Source organism: Aptenodytes patagonicus, chromosome 6 (assembly GCF_965638725.1).
Source record: "Aptenodytes patagonicus chromosome 6, bAptPat1.pri.cur, whole genome shotgun sequence".
Lineage (NCBI taxonomy): Eukaryota > Metazoa > Chordata > Aves > Sphenisciformes > Spheniscidae > Aptenodytes > Aptenodytes patagonicus.
In genome coordinates, this window is record NC_134954.1 from 63677720 (window position 1) to 63696647 (window position 18928).

The following is an 18928-nucleotide window of genomic DNA, read 5'->3' on the forward strand; positions in this document are numbered from 1 at the left end:
AACAAGAACCAATTCTGCTCTCTCATAGGAATGTTTCAAAACAAAAGCCTGGTCTGAAACAACACGTCGTACTATATCCATCGATAGCTGGGATGCTCTCCAGCAAACACTGTTAACATACGGTCACATCTGTTTGTAACCATGACCAGCTCTGCTAGTGTTCACACAGACCTGCTCATTTCTGTTGTATCTATCAGCTTTATTTCACAGAGAAGGAATTGAGTTCTTACCACAGAAGGATATGCCCACCTTGGGATTTTGTAGACTTTCTGTAACCAAAGACATGTAGACATGGAACAGAATAACCTTGCTAACCTTTGTACATGCTTAAAACACTACACCCACAGTTCATTTTACAGCAGACATACAGACTCCCTGAACCACTGTCCCCCATTTCCCCACCTCACTGTGACATGTCAGACACAAAACAACACATGGATTAACACGACAGATTTGATGAAGCAACTTACCCAGCTTTGCCCCCTGCTTCCATGTGGTTGGCTAACGTAACGTCGTTGGACCACACATCAAACTGCCACTTCCTAAGGCCCAAGACCCCGCAGTGAACTCTCCCGCTGTGGATTCCAACCCTCATGTTGACATTTACTCCTGTCACCTCCCGGACTAGTCTGAAAAGAGATATAGGAAAAAAGAACATCACTAAGAACTGCATGGTTGTAGTCAGTGGCACAAACTTGCACCCAGAACACAAAAATCCATAATGACCCATAAACTATTCACGCATACACAAGGTGCTGCTCATCCACATCAACAGGACAACAAAACAAAACCAGACTACCTGTACTGCTCTTGGATGGCCTGGCTGATCAAGCAGAGTACTAATTAGAAAGGGGAGTCCTTGGAGTAAATCCATGTGCTCTGAACTCATGGTCAAGTTGAGAACTTGTTAAAAAAAAATATTTGGGGCAGTAAAAGGAATAAAGTGCTGGTCTCTGATTTCCATACCAAAGCTGGACATAACCTGCCAGCACTCAGCCTCATTAAGAGTAATAGCATGTTGCAAAGAGAAAAAGGAAATGATTTCAGAGATCTTAATTTGTCTGTATGGCACCAAGCATCAACCCTTCCACAGAAGAAATATGATATGTGTGTGAAATACCCCACTGCAGTTGGAAAGCTTGAACGGGGCTTACAGCTGCAGTCAGAGCAGCAAAACCAGAGAACCACATCTATTGCAGTCACTCCAAACAGGCAGCTACAAATACTCAAGCTCTGATTTTAATGAGGTTTTGGATGCTCTGCTTACTCCCAAAATGACTGCTGGAATACTTTGTGGGTTTTGCCCTTTTAGGGCAAAAGTTGACTTCAAGAGCTGTTCACATGGAAAATATATTTAGGAATGTGGGTAGGGGAAAGTCTTGATGAGGCCATCAGAACAACTCTGCTTCTCGTTATTGCTGATCACATCATTCCCAGAATGTCCATGTTTCACAGGACAATGTTTCACAGGCAAATTCACCTACATCACATAGCACAGTCCTTTCTTTTGAGTTGTTAGCTCCTTGCAGCATGAAGTTGTACTTTATACCTATCAAATTTCAACCTCTTTGGTTTTCAGGTTCATCTAGTCCTTTCTAGATAACATCCTCTGGACAGGTAAGTCCTCCCAGCTTCCTAACATCAACACAGATCTAATATTTATGCTTTAGTTATTAATGAAAATGAATGATTAAAGAGACCAATTCTGGACTCTAGTTTACTCCTCACAGTGTAATATGCCCCTTAAAAGGCTGTTCAGGGTGACTTCTTGTTGAAACAACTCCTACCCTCTTACAGTTCTTTTTTCCTTACAATCCCTATCCTATGTTTCACTATCTACTTGCTGAAGTGACATTCATTATTTTTATTAACAAGCAGCAGAGATTCTCTAGCAGGGAAGGGAAGCTGCGTATGGGTAAGGTGCCACAGGCTTACAAACTGAAAGAGCTCCAACCACAACACTTGGGAAGGCAACAGGAACTGGGGTAATGAAAATGCAGCTGCAGCCATAACCCTTGCAAAGATAACAGCAGCTGCAGTGTGGGTACGGCACTGGGGAGGGAGGAAGAACATGCTGCACAAGTGCTCCAAACCCTACTGCACCATCTGCCAAGCAACATTACTGACACAAGACCAGGGAACTTCTCCCAGTAGAGTCATTGATGAAAAGGTGACTTTCTCCAGACTTTGCAGCAAACAAATGAGTTTGGTTATCCTTTATAGACAAATGAAATATCCTTTGTTACCTTCCTTTTTTTTAGTTCATTTATACCAGCAGTACAGTGAATATAATTCTATCTTTCTGATCTGGGGTAACACTTCCTGCTGTTATAGTGCACAGATGAAATCAGCCTAGTGTTGGTGAAGCCTGCAATCAAGTGTTCAGTAGCTATTTGTTATCTGCAATCAAATGTTCAGTAGCTATTGGTTACCTTAATTGTGAACCCTCTTATCTTGATCCTTAGGGGAGGAGGAGATGGGAGAGGGAAGCAGTAGTAGTGAGAACAGAGTCACCTTCCAGACTTATTAGGAGATAAGATTGTTAAATGCATTCATCATACATCAAGTGGGAAACAAGTTTTAAAGGCTGCTGAAGAGCTATTTGTAAACAAACATCGAGTGCACTTGAGCTCCATGTCTGTTTCAAGGTAAAGTGGGTTGCAGTTAATCAATGAAGTCTAGACGTCCTGGTGTTACTCAGCCTTGTGGGGGATCACACAGCAATGTGTCAAGGTCTCTGGATTTCATCAGGCCAACTACTGCAGAAAGTGAGACTTTTCTGGGCAATGTACACATCTTCTTTGTAGGGCTGGTGGCTAAGAATCGCTGCTTCTCGTGTTTGACAAGACACTTTGTCACCTGCCACTTAATTGTACTTCACGTGGAAGAAACAGCATCCTTTCAAAGGCTACTGAAAACTAGTTACTTGCAACTCCTTTTATTTTGTGTTTTGCATACAAACCCCAAAAGGAGACTGGTGCAAAGCAACAGAATTTAAAACCAGGAAAGTAAAAGTAGGAAGTCCTGACAGTGTACACTGTATACAAAGCAAGGGAATGCTGCTGCATACTGCTCTTTGAATGGGGTCTCCTGGGTGAAAACACTGCTTTTCAAACTATGTATCTGTGTTATAAAAACAAGGCTGAAAAGCGTGGGTGTGTATTCATATCCTTGCAGAAATTCAAATGGTAAGGATGTACTTTGTATCAAGCTCAGCAAATAGGTAGCTCTAGTTTTTATCAAGTGGAAACTCCATCAATTTACCAAACGGAATGAGAGGAGAACTGCATAGAAATCTTCTACTTCTCTGTTGGTACCACTGATACTTTAGAAGATGCTTTCACAAAATAAAAAACAAAAGAGAAGGGAAAAAGAAGCAGAGTCTCTGTGCAGCAGGGATGGTGTAGATACTAAGGTCAGCTCAGTTACCATCCAAAACTGACTGAACTTTGTGCCTAAACTTGCATACACTCACGATGACTAAATAAATCTTCTCTCCCTGAATTCTGAAAGAATTGGCCTGTGAAAGCTCATGTCCGATGCAAACAATATTCAACACTGTCTGCAATCCTCCAAGTAATATAACTAGATATGGGTCTCATATTTGTTACTCTCTAAAGACAGGAATGGTCTGGACAAACACAGGATTGCTAGTCTGACCTCAGGAACAGGCAAAGCTTCAGAACAGATTTTAAACGAAAAAAATAAAGTAGGGAATTAAGTGGAAATAAAGGAAAAAGCACCATGGATCTGTCCCAGTCTGTGCCAGACCAACTTTATGGTTTTCTTCAATAATTAGTTTAACTGAAGTAAGAAAGTCTTGAATCTGACCTTTTTGGCATAGGGACATATGGAGAAGGATTAGGTAAACTAGACAAGACAGACCTTAGCACGGGAATTGTAAGGTGAGTAAAAAGCTGGTTTAAAGACAGATAAGTGAAGAGTGACTGAAATGTAATAAAGTTGTTATTAATCCTCTGATTTCACATTTCTGTAATTCACTGGAATCCTCCTTTGGGAATGAGACTTCCAGTAATTACAGAAACCTTTGCCTTTCCCATCAGGAGATTGAGCTCTGATATCCACATGGCTGTAATGGACTCAAGTGTCTGTCTTTCTGCTGTCAAACCCTTACTGCATTTTGTTTTCTTGATCCAGCTCATCTCCCTTTTTGCTGGCATCAGTTCCCTGGTTTGGCTACCTTGCTACTAATGTAAGGAAGGCCTAACGGGAAAGAGAATCTACTTGCTATTTGTTCTGAAATTCTCCATGGGGAATATGGTACTTACGAGATGGCCTCTATCATATCCATTCCCATTTCAACACAGCAGTGTGCATGGTCAGCTCTTGCTTCTGGCAACCCAGACACACAGTAATAGCAATCACCCAGGATCTTGATACGTAAACAGTGGTTCTCCTAAAAAAAAAATAATAATAATAAAGGAGAGAGAAGTATTCATCTTATATTCATGCTTGCAATAGCTTGCCTTTTAGGGCAGTGAATATTTACAAAAATCCAGTGAACCAGCACAGTATGTCATTCTTGCAACAGGAAAAAAAATATATCAGAATTATAATAGAAAACTTACAGCTGCTAGCTTATCAAATCTGGCAAAGAGCTCGTTCAGCGTCATGACCAGTTCCTGAGCAGTGCACTGGGAGGCCAGACTTGTGAAACCCTCTATGTCTGCAAAGAGGATGCTTGGGAAAAAAGAGAAAAAAATATATGAAAGTGTCACAAAATTTGTTGCTGATATTTGTGTAAGTTCTGGGGTAGAAGTCCAGGGATGGGGAGGCACGTAGGGGTGTCCCAGCCCTATAACAGCAAGGAGACGACCACCCCTAATGCCACCTTATGCTACAGCCTCTATCACATGTAAAGCCCTGAGGGGCATGGCCTCATCCCCTCCAGATATTAGAAAGGGTGAAAAAACACCACAAGCCTTTCATCCCCCCACCCCTGCCCCATGTCCAGAAAATTTACAGTACGCTGGGAGCTGGTGGTGGCATGATAATACTATCAGCCATCATTAACAAGGCACTCCTACACAATGACCAGATTAGCCCAGCTATAAAATCAACACTTTCCCATTTTGTTCACATTCCTCAACCTCTCAGCTCAATAACATCGCTTGTGTCTTAACTCCACTGCAGAAAAACCACACTCCTCTGCCCGCTTCCCCCGCTGCCAAAGTGCAGTCACAAAATAAAGTCCCTCTCTAGTGAACAACCTTAACCTGCCTGCCACAGCTTTCACTCCCGCTTCGGTGGTCTGCTTGCATGCACCCCAGCCCCGTGGCTGGCAGCACCTTGCCCTGTACTGTGTGCCTGGCAGAGACGCTCCTGCAATGCACAAAGCCAGGCGCGATGGCACTGCGTGCTGCTGGGGCGAAGGCTTGGGTGCAGCAGTGCTGGCTGTACATGACCTAACACACTTGGCTGTCCTGGTGAAGACTTACCATCGGGCTTTTATACTCTTCATTCACTGGAGAAGGAAATCTACACTGATTTACTCTACTCATCTCCCAGCTGTGCACACTTTTCACTCACTGCTTATTTTTTTTGCTCAGCTTCTAAAGAACTACAGAAATGAAACCTCCCATTTGTACCACACCTTCCAGCTGGCTTAGCCCCTGAAACACTATAAAAATATACACCTACAGCGCTCAGGAGCTCCTCTCAGTAAGGCTGCAAAGCAGGCACCGCCCAACTTTCTGTTGGACGACAAGCGCAGCCCTTGCCAACTGAGGCAAACCTCTGCTACTGCAACAGGGAAACCGAATTGCTCCCATCTGCCCAGGACGGACCGGGAAAGCCCTCTGAAAGCAGCATGGACTGTTTTGAAAGCACAATTATTTGAATCACAAGTATTAATAATGATTCCTTTATTTCAATTAATCAATTTTAATGTTGTACTGCAAAGGTGTTTTTTTTTTAAACTGGAAAAAGGTTCTAATTGATAGTTACAACATTGAAAATATTGATTTGCAATCAAACACAGCCATTATGCTAAATTTAGAACTATTCAGTAAGACAAGCACCAGACTATGTCTATATAGATCTAAGATAAAATGCATATATGCACACACATTTATATAAATATAAAATTCGTAAGCTATACTTGTATATTGGAACACTTATCAAGTGGATGATTTCTTCTTTGAAGTTGATTATTGCATCAAGCTGTACTTCAACAGGAAGAGAAATTCAAAGTGTAAATAACAAGCACTTTGGAATTGTTTCTTCTTTGTAAAATAAAACTCCAACATGTTTTAGGCAAATTGCAGAGGCTATGTTTTCAGTTGGAATTCCCTGCAATGTCTTCAGGCAGAAAGCAAAGACAACAAAAATATTTTCACAAGCATTTTTTGCAAAAATCCTGAAACACATTTCAATTCTGGCATGTTTTTCCTATTTTCCTTCTACATTTCAACTCCAATAAATCATCAACCAAACATATTGCATTAAATATTTCTTTGTTAGTCAGACTGAAGCTAAAATGTACAAGAAAAAAGCAAGACAGGAATGCAGGGATGTCTGAATCAAAACATACTTTGTCATTTTTTAAACACTTGAGAAAATACACAAAAAATAAATCAAGATTTCACATATTTACAAATAAAAGTAAACCTCCCAAAGAAACACACTTGAAATCAACTGAAATCTTAAGAGATGTCTGTATTGCTTGCTAAGCAACTTAAGTATGTGCTAATATGTAATGTACAAATAGGAAATGTCTCCAGTTCTTGTGGCAGTAACAAAATGTATCTTGTTGCAAGCATGTTCCTCTTCCAGCATGGGGCAAATTGCAAATTCCTCACTTGTGGACGTGTTCACACTCTTTGCTTGTGTGCATGTTGTAACAGCTGTGTGTTATAACAGGAGGAATACAGAGCAATTGCTGCTCTGACGTTCAGATAGCAATGGGTATATCTGAAAATACTACACAGGGATGCCCTGAGCCTTCTCATGCCTGATTCAGAAAATTAGTGCTAGCATAGTGTCCTAATAAACATGGATAAATGACTGAAGGTTGCCCCCTCCATTCCTCATTACTATCAGGCCAGATAAATGGATCAGACATTCCTAGAAGTTAAATCGCGGCAGTATTTTCAACCAGGCAGATGAAGTAATCAGCAGAGACCTATGGAGCCAGCCTACACACAGATTTATGCCTTTTCAAATTGAAACTACTTGATTACAACATTTTCTCAAACTTGTAACCTTCTACAGGTGACCAGCAAATTGCTCTTTGTTCAAATTCAGCAGCTATCGTCTTCATCTTGATCCTTGTCTTGCACTTCCAAGGACAGCACAGTTGCAGCTCTGGCCAAGTTCTAGAAAACTACAATTATGAGCACTACAAAAGGGTTTATTATGAGAATAAAACCTGGAAAGGTTGCATGATGGGAATCAGAAACACATTCTGCACATGAACCAGTAGCAATATTGGGAGGTTAACATTGTCTGACACCCCTGTTAGGAAGCCAACATTTTACTACATGAGATGCTTCTCGGAATGAGTGTTTTGTTTGAGGAAAGCGGGATGCATGAAACAATTTCAACAAAGCCAATTTGATAATTTTGAGAGGAAAGTCAAGGAAAAAGAAGTTTGGTTTTATCTAAAGTAAAGGAATGAATTACAAGTACTTTTTTAGATGCTTCAAGTCTCTTCTCACTCTTGAACATGGACCTGACTCTTGGCAATAAGGGGAAGAGCTTCACCTGGCACATGCCTTTTCCTCTTTATACGGAAACCTACTCGGAATTGGTTACGTTAAGTCCTTTGCACGACTCAGCTTTTGCACACTTTGTGATTAACACGGAGGCATCTATCAGCATGGCCCATCCCTTTGCCCCTCTTCCATGTCAGCTAACCAAGTAACATATGCACCTCTTGCAGCACCTGAGCATATTCCATCATAGGCTTGAGACAGCTGTGTGACCTGCTCTGCAGCCAAATAGCTATGCCACTGAGCTATCAGAAGACACTGCCTGGGACACACAGGCTTCAGGGAATGGAAAACCTCATCAGGGTATGGAAAGGACCATGTGGGAGATGGCAGAGGACAGAGCACTGATCTGGGAACTGAAGACAGAGAGGGGAAAGACACATTTGTGGCAGGAGACTGGAGAAAGAACAGCACACGACCGTCAGAGAAAACAGCCCTTGCAAACAGGAACCCAGCCTGAAGCCTCTCTGTCCTCTGCTCTCAACAGAGAACAGAGTGGCTCTGAAAGCCACTAAATCACATTTTATTCCTCCTGCCTAATCTGTTCCCTCAACATGCTTCTGCTAGCACTGCAGCTCCAGCAGCAGAGACAACAACCAGGTTTATCGCTCCCAACCCTGCTAATGACCTGCAAGGGAGGAAATGGGACCAGTGTATGTAGTGCTGTGCCATGCCACTTCTGTTCATTTTGTTATTAGCCCCAGTAATCCTTAAATTCAGCCTTCTCCCTATAAAATACCCAACAGCCCAGAAGCAACTAGCAAAAAAGTAGATTTCTCTTACAATAGCCATCAGGGAACAGCATATGATTCTCATCCTGTGTTTAGTCAGAGCTCTTCTTTAAAAACGAAGCCCGCTGTATCTCCTTACACACACAACACGCACACACTGAGGTTGCAGGAGCATCTCCCAGTCCTGCCACTGCATCTTATCCAGACTAGGAGTCTTAGAATTTAAACACACAGCTTCCCCACTACCCTTAAGTCCTCACTCCACACTTCAGTCTTTCATGTCAGACTACCCTCAGCAATGAAAAGATTTTATTAAAGGACGATGGTGATGGATGATTGTGATGAAGGGCACAACTCAAGCCAACTATTTGTCAGTCTTCAGAGGGCAAGGCATTTCCTTGCTGGTGGGAACACAATGCCAGTAATAGGCCTTCCTTGTGCCAAAATGTGGGGTAAATGACAGTGGTCAACAAAAGGTCAAATGAAATAATTATTATAGCTATAAAATATCATGAGATAAGTAAGGCAGTGGTTTAGAAGTACTATTAGCTGAAGCTGACTGGAAGGGATTGACCACACAATCTGCAGCCTGGGCGTCAGCAACTATTATCAGCCCCAGGTCCCTTCATCTGGAAGGCTACTGCTTTGTGGAAAAACCAGTTTAGCATGTAATTAAAATGTTGTAATGGCTTCAGAGCTCTTGATATATTTTCCACTCCGTCACTGCCTTCAGATTTACCATCTGATTGGGTTTTGTCCAGCAGTAACCAGGGTATGACCTCAAAAAAGACAAAAAAATTGTTTATTTCTGGGAAAGACAGACAAGAAAAGGGGAGTTATCATTCATTTTATAAGGTTTTTTTTAAATTATTCCTGTTTAATTTTGGTTGAAAAGTACCACAAATTGTGTTATAGGGTAGAGGTGAATACTTTCCTAAGCTCCTATTTCAGCTCCTATTTCCAGCAAGGACTGGCTCAAGATTTCATAGCTGTACAAGGCAAACTCATTTTTGTGCCTGTTGCCCTACATGGCTCATGATGCTGACAGGGAAGAAAGATGACAGGACAGGAGCGTGGGTAGCTTCCAGATCCTGCCATCCTTCCCTCTGCTTAGGGGCCAGCCTGCTACTTGCCTGCTCTTGCCCAAGACCCAGGCAGGGGAACTGGAAAGGCAGATGCATGGATTGGAGCATCCTTGAACCCAAGAGCCCAGGGCTGCCAGGCAGTGGAGGACAGCCTGGGCACACAGGTCTAGCTGCTGCTGCCACTGGGATGCCAGCCTGTGCCTGAGCTTGGCCCTTACCAAAACCACCACCACCACTGTGGGCTGTGAGACCTTCATGAGCAGGATATCTAGATGCTTTTTGCAGAGTGCTTTGCATAGCTGCAAAGGCAGAGTGAGGTGAAATGGAGAGAGGAGCAGCTAAGATGCAGAGCCAAGAGGAGAAAATTCCCAAAGTGCTGGGCTTAGCTTTCCTATTTTTTGGTCTGTAATGCATTCACAGCATAGTTATACTCATGGACAGGCAGCTCAGGTACCAGTAGGAGCCTCAGTGTAACACCCCAGAGGTCAGCAGTGTGAGCCTGCCCAGCCTGGGCTGCTTTCACAGTCTGTGCTCAGGTCCATCCCACTGCACCTTGGGTCGTACCACTGCAGGTCATTTAAAACTAACTCCTGTAATTCAGGTGATCCTTGCTGTGACTGCACCACTACCATACACTGAGGCAGAAGCATCACAGGATCTTTTGGATGGCAAAGGAGAAGGTTCTTAGCAAGAGTGTGGGAAGGGGAGAGATCTTGGCAGAAAGCAAAGAGCGACATAAGGAGTAGGAAGAGCTAAGGACAAGGTGGGAAGCAGGAAACCCACATGAGACATTTTAAAACCACACACACCTACAGAGAGTGATTTTGAAGTGTAGCCTTAAATGTCTGAAGCTAGTAGAGTTATCAAAGGAGGGACATGACACAGCTAGGTTTCCCTGCAAATGCAGGATTATTCAAAACACTAAATTAAATCATCAGTGCTTCTAATGTAAAAACAAAAAAACAGCCGTGTTCTATTTCGAGACATGTGCGTGCCATGCACGCCAGCCACAACATAAATCAAGCAAGGCAAGAAACACAAACCCTATCACCATCACAACGGTAATGCCAGTCATGAATATAAACACCATGTGTTACTGGAAACCGAACACCACAGGCACTGCATGGGAAACAGAACAAAACCCCAGGCTCGGTGAGCTTTAATGACTTATAAAAACAGCAAAGTGCATTCACATGACTGCATGTGAATCAAAGTCATGGTACTTTATGGCAATGAACGCTACCTACAAGAGAAGAAAAAATTAATGTAACATAATAAAATAATCATTGTTCACTAAATACAAGCTCACTAATTTGCATTCACAAGCAAAGGTGTAAAAAGAGAAAGCCACGTGCTGTAGACACAGTCTGCCCTTGTCAGTGAATTTACTAGGCTAATTGGTGAGGACAGTGTCTCAGGGTGCTACTTATTTTACACCACCATCCACTGCTATTGGTGTTGCATGTCATTAAGTCATACGATGAACAAGGAAGAAGAAAGGAGAAGGATGGATTGGGATGAAGATGACAAAACTCTCAGCTGAAGGGTTGGGTCAAGCCCTTAACACCAAACTAGGCTTTCACAGAATCACAGAATAGTTGAGGTTGGAAGGGATCTCTGGAGGTCATCTTGTCCAACTCCCTGCTCAAGCAGAGACACCTAGAGCTGGTTATCCAAGACCATGTTCAGATGGCTTTTGAGTATCTCCAAGGTGGGAGCATCTCTTGAGCAGTTTGGTAAATGAGTCAATTTTCGCACTTGGACATCTATTTAAAAGCCAGTTCCCCGCCAGCACTGTAAGCCCAGAAGTTATTTTCCAGCTCCAGCAGCATAAACATAGCAATAAGTTCATCTAGAAGTTCCCAGAATAGACACGGCATCAAGATACACCCAGTCTCTTTTTCCTAGCTGTAGCCACTTGGTCATGGGATGATAAGGAGGTCATCTGTGTGCTCTCTCTTCTACCCACCCTATGCACAAAAAAGATTCCAGATTCCAGAAACACTAAGTGAGAGTATCTCATAATGCTCTTTCCCTCCTGAATTTAATAGCAGCAACAACAAAAGGACAAACCAAAACAAGCTGAGGACAAGTTCACAGCAGTGGCACAGTGACTGCTGTCAGGCAGCATGTCTAGGTAAAGCAGCACAAATGAGAGCAAGGGCAGCAAAGCCTACCTAAGGAGGGTGAAGTGGCCCACACAGATCACCGCGCTGAGTGACAGCCCGGTGACTGGTCCAGCAAAGGCTGCAAGCTACTTCCAGACTAACTCAGGTCTCAACAGCACGTCAGCCTTGCTCTCTAGGGATGCCTATGCGACAGGCTAAGGTCTTAGCCTTAGCGGTACAAAAAATGTTCTCCAGAACAGCAGGACATCAGACTGACCAGAGGTTAAAATATTTCCTTTTCCTACAGTCATGGGAAAAAAAAAAAACCAACAGTAAAAAGATACACTCTCTTTCCTAAACTTATATGGTCATTTCAGAGAAGATCCGTTTACTATTGGAAATCACCTATTGTTTCAAATGAGCCCTAGCACTTCTGTGACACGTCAGCTGGCACAGCTTCCTCTTGGGAAGCGGGACTCTGTCATGCACCGTGACAGTGCTCCATTTTAAGGTCAGTCATGCTGGCTCCCACTTGCTCAAGAGGGTGAGAAGGCACATATGTACACAAATGCTGTGATAAGCAAAGCAGTACTTTAGAGAGAATAACACAAAATAGGAGGAAATACACACAAAACCCCAGAAAACCAAAAGCCCAGAAAACTGTGAGCCTTTTCACATTTTTCTTTACAGCAAAAGGCAGAAAGCCTCCTGTCCCTCTTCCCAAGTAGCCAAAAATGTAAACCAAACTCACATCCCATATTTGAGAAGAAGTTCACTCTGCAAGACCGTACCAACTGAAACTGGTGACAGAGTAAAAGCTGACAAAGAAGCAGGAGACCAGGTGGCTCTCAGAGACACTGGTGGCAACGTGCAGACTGCCATCTGCAGAGCCACTGCATGACAAGAGCAAGGCTCATTGCAAAGATACAAACTGCAGAACCCTGCCTTTACTTGATTTTCCCACGTTTGCTCTCAAATGAGTGTTACCGGAGGTTAGAACTGCCTGGGGGACTCAGCTGGGAGATGCACATCTCCAGTACAAACTCTCAGCATTTGCGGTTGCAGCTCTGTCTGCGTTAGCAATGTGCTCCTGGGAATGCCCCGCTGAGAGTGTCTGACCCTGCTGGCACTCAAGAGCTGCTGAGAAAAATGGCACCATACTTTCCATCACGGTCAGTGCTCCTCACCTCGATGTCTGTGGTCTCTCCTTCACTGTCAACGCAGGAAATGAGAAGAAATTAAGATCCTGAGATCACCAACCAGAAGGGGAAGACTGCACCAGTCATAGAGGGAAAAGTTTTTCCATGACTTTTCTAGGTTTGCAGGTTACAAGCATGAGTAGCAACCCCAGTTATGAACTTAGTTATAGCTAAGCAGCATCAGTACTCATTTTTTATTTTAAACATGAAAAACTTTATACCGTCTCCTTCTAAACATCTTGAGTTAAAAGATTTTCCTATTTCAGCAGGCTATATTTAACCAGATTGATTCTTCACTGGAAACAGAAGTAATAAATAGCCTTTTGGGAAGAAAAACTGTTTGGGGAAGGCAAAACAAATAAAGATAGATATGCAGTGGCTACCAGCCAAACTATAGGTGGAGCATGTTCTAGATGTCTTTGAGATGAGTGGAAGGAATTTTATTACTCCATCATCGCAAGCCAAATTAGATGCCGCTGTCTGCCAAACATAAAAAAGAAATCCAAGTGGCCTAAATGAGATTTTGGGTTATTAAGAAGGAGACACTTTGGACCTTTTTCATGTATTTAAGAAGGGACTGATGGGAATGTGAAAATTTTTCCAATCACTCCCGTCAGGGGAAAAACCATGTAAGTGAGAAAGATGCCAAATCCATTCCAACTCCAAGGAAGTTTAAGAAGGGAAAGTTGAACGATATACATGGCCTTTTGCAAAAAGGCGCAAAGGAACCATGCATACTGCTGACCCTGACCGTGTGTCTTTGCTTTGGCTGCAAGCAAGCCCAGGCTCACCCGGGTCTGCCTGACCAGTGCAAACGATCTGGCAGATCTGTCCGAGCTGGATCCAGCCCACACCAAAATAAATCTCAGATTCGTTTGTCCCACAAGACAGCCTGAAATCTAGAACTGCATATAAAACAAAAAGGAAAAGCCATGTTATTTTCTGTTTTTCAAACTTCAGGCGTGCTTTTTGCTGTGAGCATTCTTACAGTCTGTTTTCTGGCATTAGAGCAATCTGATGTCAAAATCCTGCTGAAAACCAACAAGAAGGAAGACAGAGCTAAGAGAACTCTGCAAGAAGGGACTATCCATTACCACCACAGCTGTAGGAGTATGGCACTATTCCTCCCTGCCCTCCTTCGAGAGAATGGCTTGCAAAAGTGACTGAAGCCATAGAAGCAGTGCAATAGGAAAGAGAAACAACTAAAAACTTAAGTATTAAAACAAAAGACAACCTGTTGCATAGAGGCTGTGTGCCAGCAATCAATCAGTTGTCAGAGAAGGCAACAGAGTAATGAATTTTGGCACAGACAGTTAACAATTTCACATGTATATCCCGGGTCAGGCACATGGGATAGAGATCGAGTAAGTTGCATCTAATCAAGTTTGGGATGCTTTCTGTTATATATTGCTCAGGTCTTTGTCTTTAATGGTGAAAGAATGAGTTCTTCATAGCTGTGCAAATTGCATTCAGTCTGTTCTTCCCTGGTATCACGGATATTCAGTCAAACACGACGCTTTTGTACTCCCTACCCAAAAAAGCTGCAGTAATTCTGCATGCAGCAGTCATTTCAACCTAACGTTACTTCTTCCTCACTCTCTCCACTAGCTTCCCCATTGTCCTGTCCTTTTGTGATTTATTTACTCTGCAATTTTGGTAAGTCAGGGTTTTCCCTCCGGGAAGTCACTACATAATGAAAACATTACATTAGTATATAAATGTCATAATTTAAAACATTAAGGAGCAACTATGCCTTTCCTATAGTTATCTCATTTTCCCAAGGAGAGTAGGTACCAAATATGCAGACTGTTTCATGGATAAGCTGAGAATGGACAAGTGATGTGATGTTCTGTATGCACAATTATCATTTGTGTTTGGGAGCTTACTAGATCAATAATACCAAAGTGGCCATTTGCTGGGAAAACTGATTGCTGAAGAATAGGAACATGAGTCTTACTGCCCTTTTTGGAACAGTCAACATGAGTTGACTTGCTGCCTCCTCATTTCTATACTTTTAAATGTAATCAAGCAGTTGTGTTTTTAAAATGACACCGATGAAACTGTAAAGAGAAATGGACCCAAAGCATACAGAGAAACTTAACTGTGCACACTTCATAATGGCCACTTTTCTGAGAAACATCAATGCAACACCAGTGGAGAAGAACTTTAAAATGAAGACATAATCCTTTGTTAGCTATTCTGAAAAGTAAAATGGCTGGCCAAAGAAAATGGTACAGCTCATTAACTAAGGGATCAAATTGTTATTAATTAATAAACAAACCTGATAATAAATTTAATAATAAAACACATGATGTTTTCAGTGAGAAGGGAGATTGGCCGTAATTTCAGAATTAAATGAAAAGGAAAAAATCCCGCAGGAAATTGAACTTGTTATCTGGTTATTGTATACTACATTAATATTCCTTACCTGATAAGAACCAGTAATGAATAGATATCCTCAAGTCACGAGCAAAGTTCTCCCAACTTTACAAGGGCAACAATTTAACGTTAAGGGTTTTCCTTCCTTTTTAAGATGTGATCTACCATCACATCGCAATTGATCAATGGCACTTGAGCTGACATGTATCTTTGGTTCCCTTTGGTGACACAGAAAACTCGAGCTGCCACGGAGAAACAATGTAAACATAATGAAATTCTGTACAAGCAGAATCAGCAGTAGAAACACTCCCCCTTAGAAGGCAGTATAGGTGAGCTTACTAAACGGGTATTTCTATGCAAAGATCATCCTTGAACAGGGAATATTAAATTCTAAGCACCTCTTTAGTCCCTAACCTGCCTCATATTCCAAATACTTTGCCTATGTCCATTATTTCATAGATATTAAGCAGTGTTAAATCTACTTTATGGCATTCAGATTATATACTGTAATATCAGAAAACATTTACACCACTTTAATTTTATTATGCTGGTCAAGATACTAGCTATCAAGACACCTTGAGTCTAATCTTTGACAGCCCATCATTTGACTCAGTTACTTAGCTGGCTCTGTCTCATATTTCTTTCTTTATAAAATAAAACGGACGACTGCATCTCTAGCTTCTTAGCATATGAAGTCTTCAAATTAACATTAAGCAATTATTGAAATGTCCTTGGTGCTAGAAAAGCAACACCACACTATTTTGCAGAGACAGCAGCATGGTATATAAAGAAAATATATAAAGGGGCTCGAGGTCATGTGGGAAAACAATGGCAAAGCAGGAGTGTGAATCCTGGCCTCATGAATCCAGGGAACATCCGCACAAAACCTACTCTTGAGATGCTGGAGCAGGGAGCATGGCAAGGCAGGTCTGCCCACTGCATATGTAAGTCTTTTTAACTTTCCACTGAATCTCCCCTGATTTTTGCAATCAGTGGTTTCTTCTCATAATGAAGCAGGCATGTAATTTTAACTTGATTTCAAGAGAATTACTGTAATTGCCACCACCAGAATAATAGATCTGCTTATAAAGAAATGGCTTTTCTCTTGCATTTTCCATTGGAAAATTTAACTTCTGTGTTAATGCATTAAGATATTTCACTAAGCCATTTGCTTGCTACTCTCAATATTCACAAAATATCATCTCCAAATGAAGTTCCTGTAAACAGTTATTAGTTTACCACTGAACTAATACCAATAAAATCAATAGAGTCTGACCAGATCTTTTCTGTAGCATAGAAAGCCACCTTAGAGAGCACTTGAAATATGTATTATGGTAATGTGTCTTAGACCATAAAAATAAGAGGAAAGTTACTGTGTCAGATCTTTCTACATCTATGCAAAACCAGTCTAGCTGATTTCTGCTTACTTTCTATGCCACTACAGTAGCAGCAATTTTGGCTTGAAGATTAAAAACAAAAAAATGAAATAAAGTGCCTGCCATTTGAAAGGACGAGTTCAGTTCAGTTCAGAACAGCGGGTGTCACAACTTCAAAACACTTCTATATATTCATCTGTTACATATTCCATAAAACTAACCGCTACTTCAAGCAAGGAGTGAAACTGGAGACACAGCTTGCTGGTGTCCCAACGTTATGGTGGCCTTTCACAAAGCTGCATGAAATGGAATTAAAGTGCCATGGAGGACACGTGCCCATCTGAAGGCTAACACAGCTGGCAATAAAATTGTGGCTAATGAGTCACAGGACAAACAGGTCGGGACTTTCCCCGTAGGGGATTCAGGGAAGCCAGAGCTAAATTCACTTGCAGAACAGGAAGAAGTTTGAACAAATGTCTCATGTGAAATGTCTTATAGAGTATATATGTTAACAGCAACACAGCTCCTGCCCCTAGCACAGACGCAATCAGGTTTCTAAACAGATGCCTTGGATTAGAAGAATTTGCTCTTCCAGATGGGAGTAGCCATGACTGTAGTAAAGTGTTTCTAAAACAACATACCCGTGCTCTCCCTCAGGGGGCTGTACGAATTAACGCGGTACAAGCTTCCAGCGTGAACAGGGCCCAGGGCTGTCAGGCAGATCCAGAGCGACGGAGAGGGGAGCGGAAGGAAACAGAGCACGCAAACAAAACACAAACCATAAAGATCTTTGAACAAACTGGAATTTGCAAGACGCACGCTAAGGCAAATAGCAGCTGTGGTATTTGATGTTTGTGTAGCTGTTTTTAATGCTCCTATAGTTCAGATATCAGAGATGATTCTCTATTCTTAAGTACCAAGCCACTTTCCGGAAGCCTGAAAATGCTTAGCACAGCTACTCTATTTCTTATATACCACAATAAACAAACTTGCAAAGGAGCTGGATTCTAAAAGCCAGTGCAAAGGAAGAAAGAAAGGGGGAAAAAAAAGCAGCAGCCCACACAGCATCAAATGCTGGTAGGCTCAGTGCTAAACAGCAGATGATTCTTACTGAATAACTGCCCTAGATTTTGCAAACAATACAGGGAACAAAAATAGAAACCCATTTACATATTGCTGTTAATAACTTTCTTTATAGTGTCACAGCTAGAGCACAATAACTGCAGCCACAGCTTAACTTGAAAGCCATTCACTGTGGAAGAGTCAGACAGATACTGTTTTCTCAGTCCTTATGCAACTGAAAAAAAATCCTGCTGACAACAGCCAGTCACCAGAATCCTTACAAACAGAACCAGAAAAAAAGTTAACAGCAGTCAAAGGTGAAAGCAAATCATCCCCAGGATCCCACTGGTCTCTGCCCCTCCTGGTTACTTCAGAAGTGCTATGGTCAATCAAGGACCACTGAGGCTGGAAAACCCAGCAGATAAATTTTCACTTCAGTTTGAGCATCATGATAGCATCTTACAGGAATACTTGACTGGGTTTTGGGGTTTTTTGCTTGTTTGTTTGTTTGTTTTAATTAAGAAATACAGACAGGGCTCAGACTAAGTAAGTCAGCAGCTATGATAAAAAAGGTTATGTGTCCAGCATTTAAGAACATCCCTAACACATCCATGATGCCTGCTACATGACTGTAGCCAAATCTTTGCTGGGAGCCCATATTCCTGCCAGCTAAAATACCACTGGCCTGTCACAACAGACTGGCACATCTTTAAGGAACAGAAATGTACATAGAAATTTGCATCCTTGATTCCTTAGTATTCTGCAAATGCCTGCTATATATAAGTAAACAGAGTGAGAATGCAAGCGAGGAAACTGTCTCTTAAGACCCTCCACCTGAGAAGTGAGAAAACATGGATCTGATTTTTCCTCTGCCTGAATCCAGCCTGAACTGGACAATGGGCTATTTTGGACTAGGAATGGGGGTGCCCTCAGGACCTCATGCTGCAGCTGCTCATTATGTATAAAAGACTTAGAATAATTAGAGGCAGAAACAGCAAACGCCCTGCTCTGCCCTGCTGATTACAGCAGGCTCTGTGACATGGGACAGTGGGATGCAAGCCGCTGCTCCAGGGTTTGATTCTTTTATATAAAAAAAAAGAAACAGAATTAACAAAAGAGAATGAGGACGACTTCTTCGGTTAGGGCCTCTCCTAGGAGATGTGGCCTCAAATGCCCTCTGGCACATGGGAAAACCGAACCTGGATAACCTACACCAGCCTCTACGCTCCCGGATGAGCATGGCATGCCTCATCAC

General features: G+C 42.1%; 1 protein-coding gene across 1 annotated transcript in view; it reads right to left on the reverse strand.

Moving 5' to 3' along the window:
• The window catches only part of ADCY5 (adenylate cyclase 5), a 234084-nt gene that overhangs the window by 56534 nt on the left and 158622 nt on the right, over window positions 1-18928 (reverse strand). Inside the window, exons 4-6 of the mRNA XM_076342980.1 lie at window positions 4590-4701; window positions 4290-4417; window positions 471-629 (exon numbers count right to left, since the gene is read on the reverse strand). Coding sequence (XP_076199095.1) covers window positions 471-629; window positions 4290-4417; window positions 4590-4701 — 399 coding nt within the window. The remainder of the gene's footprint in view (window positions 1-470; window positions 630-4289; window positions 4418-4589; window positions 4702-18928) is intronic.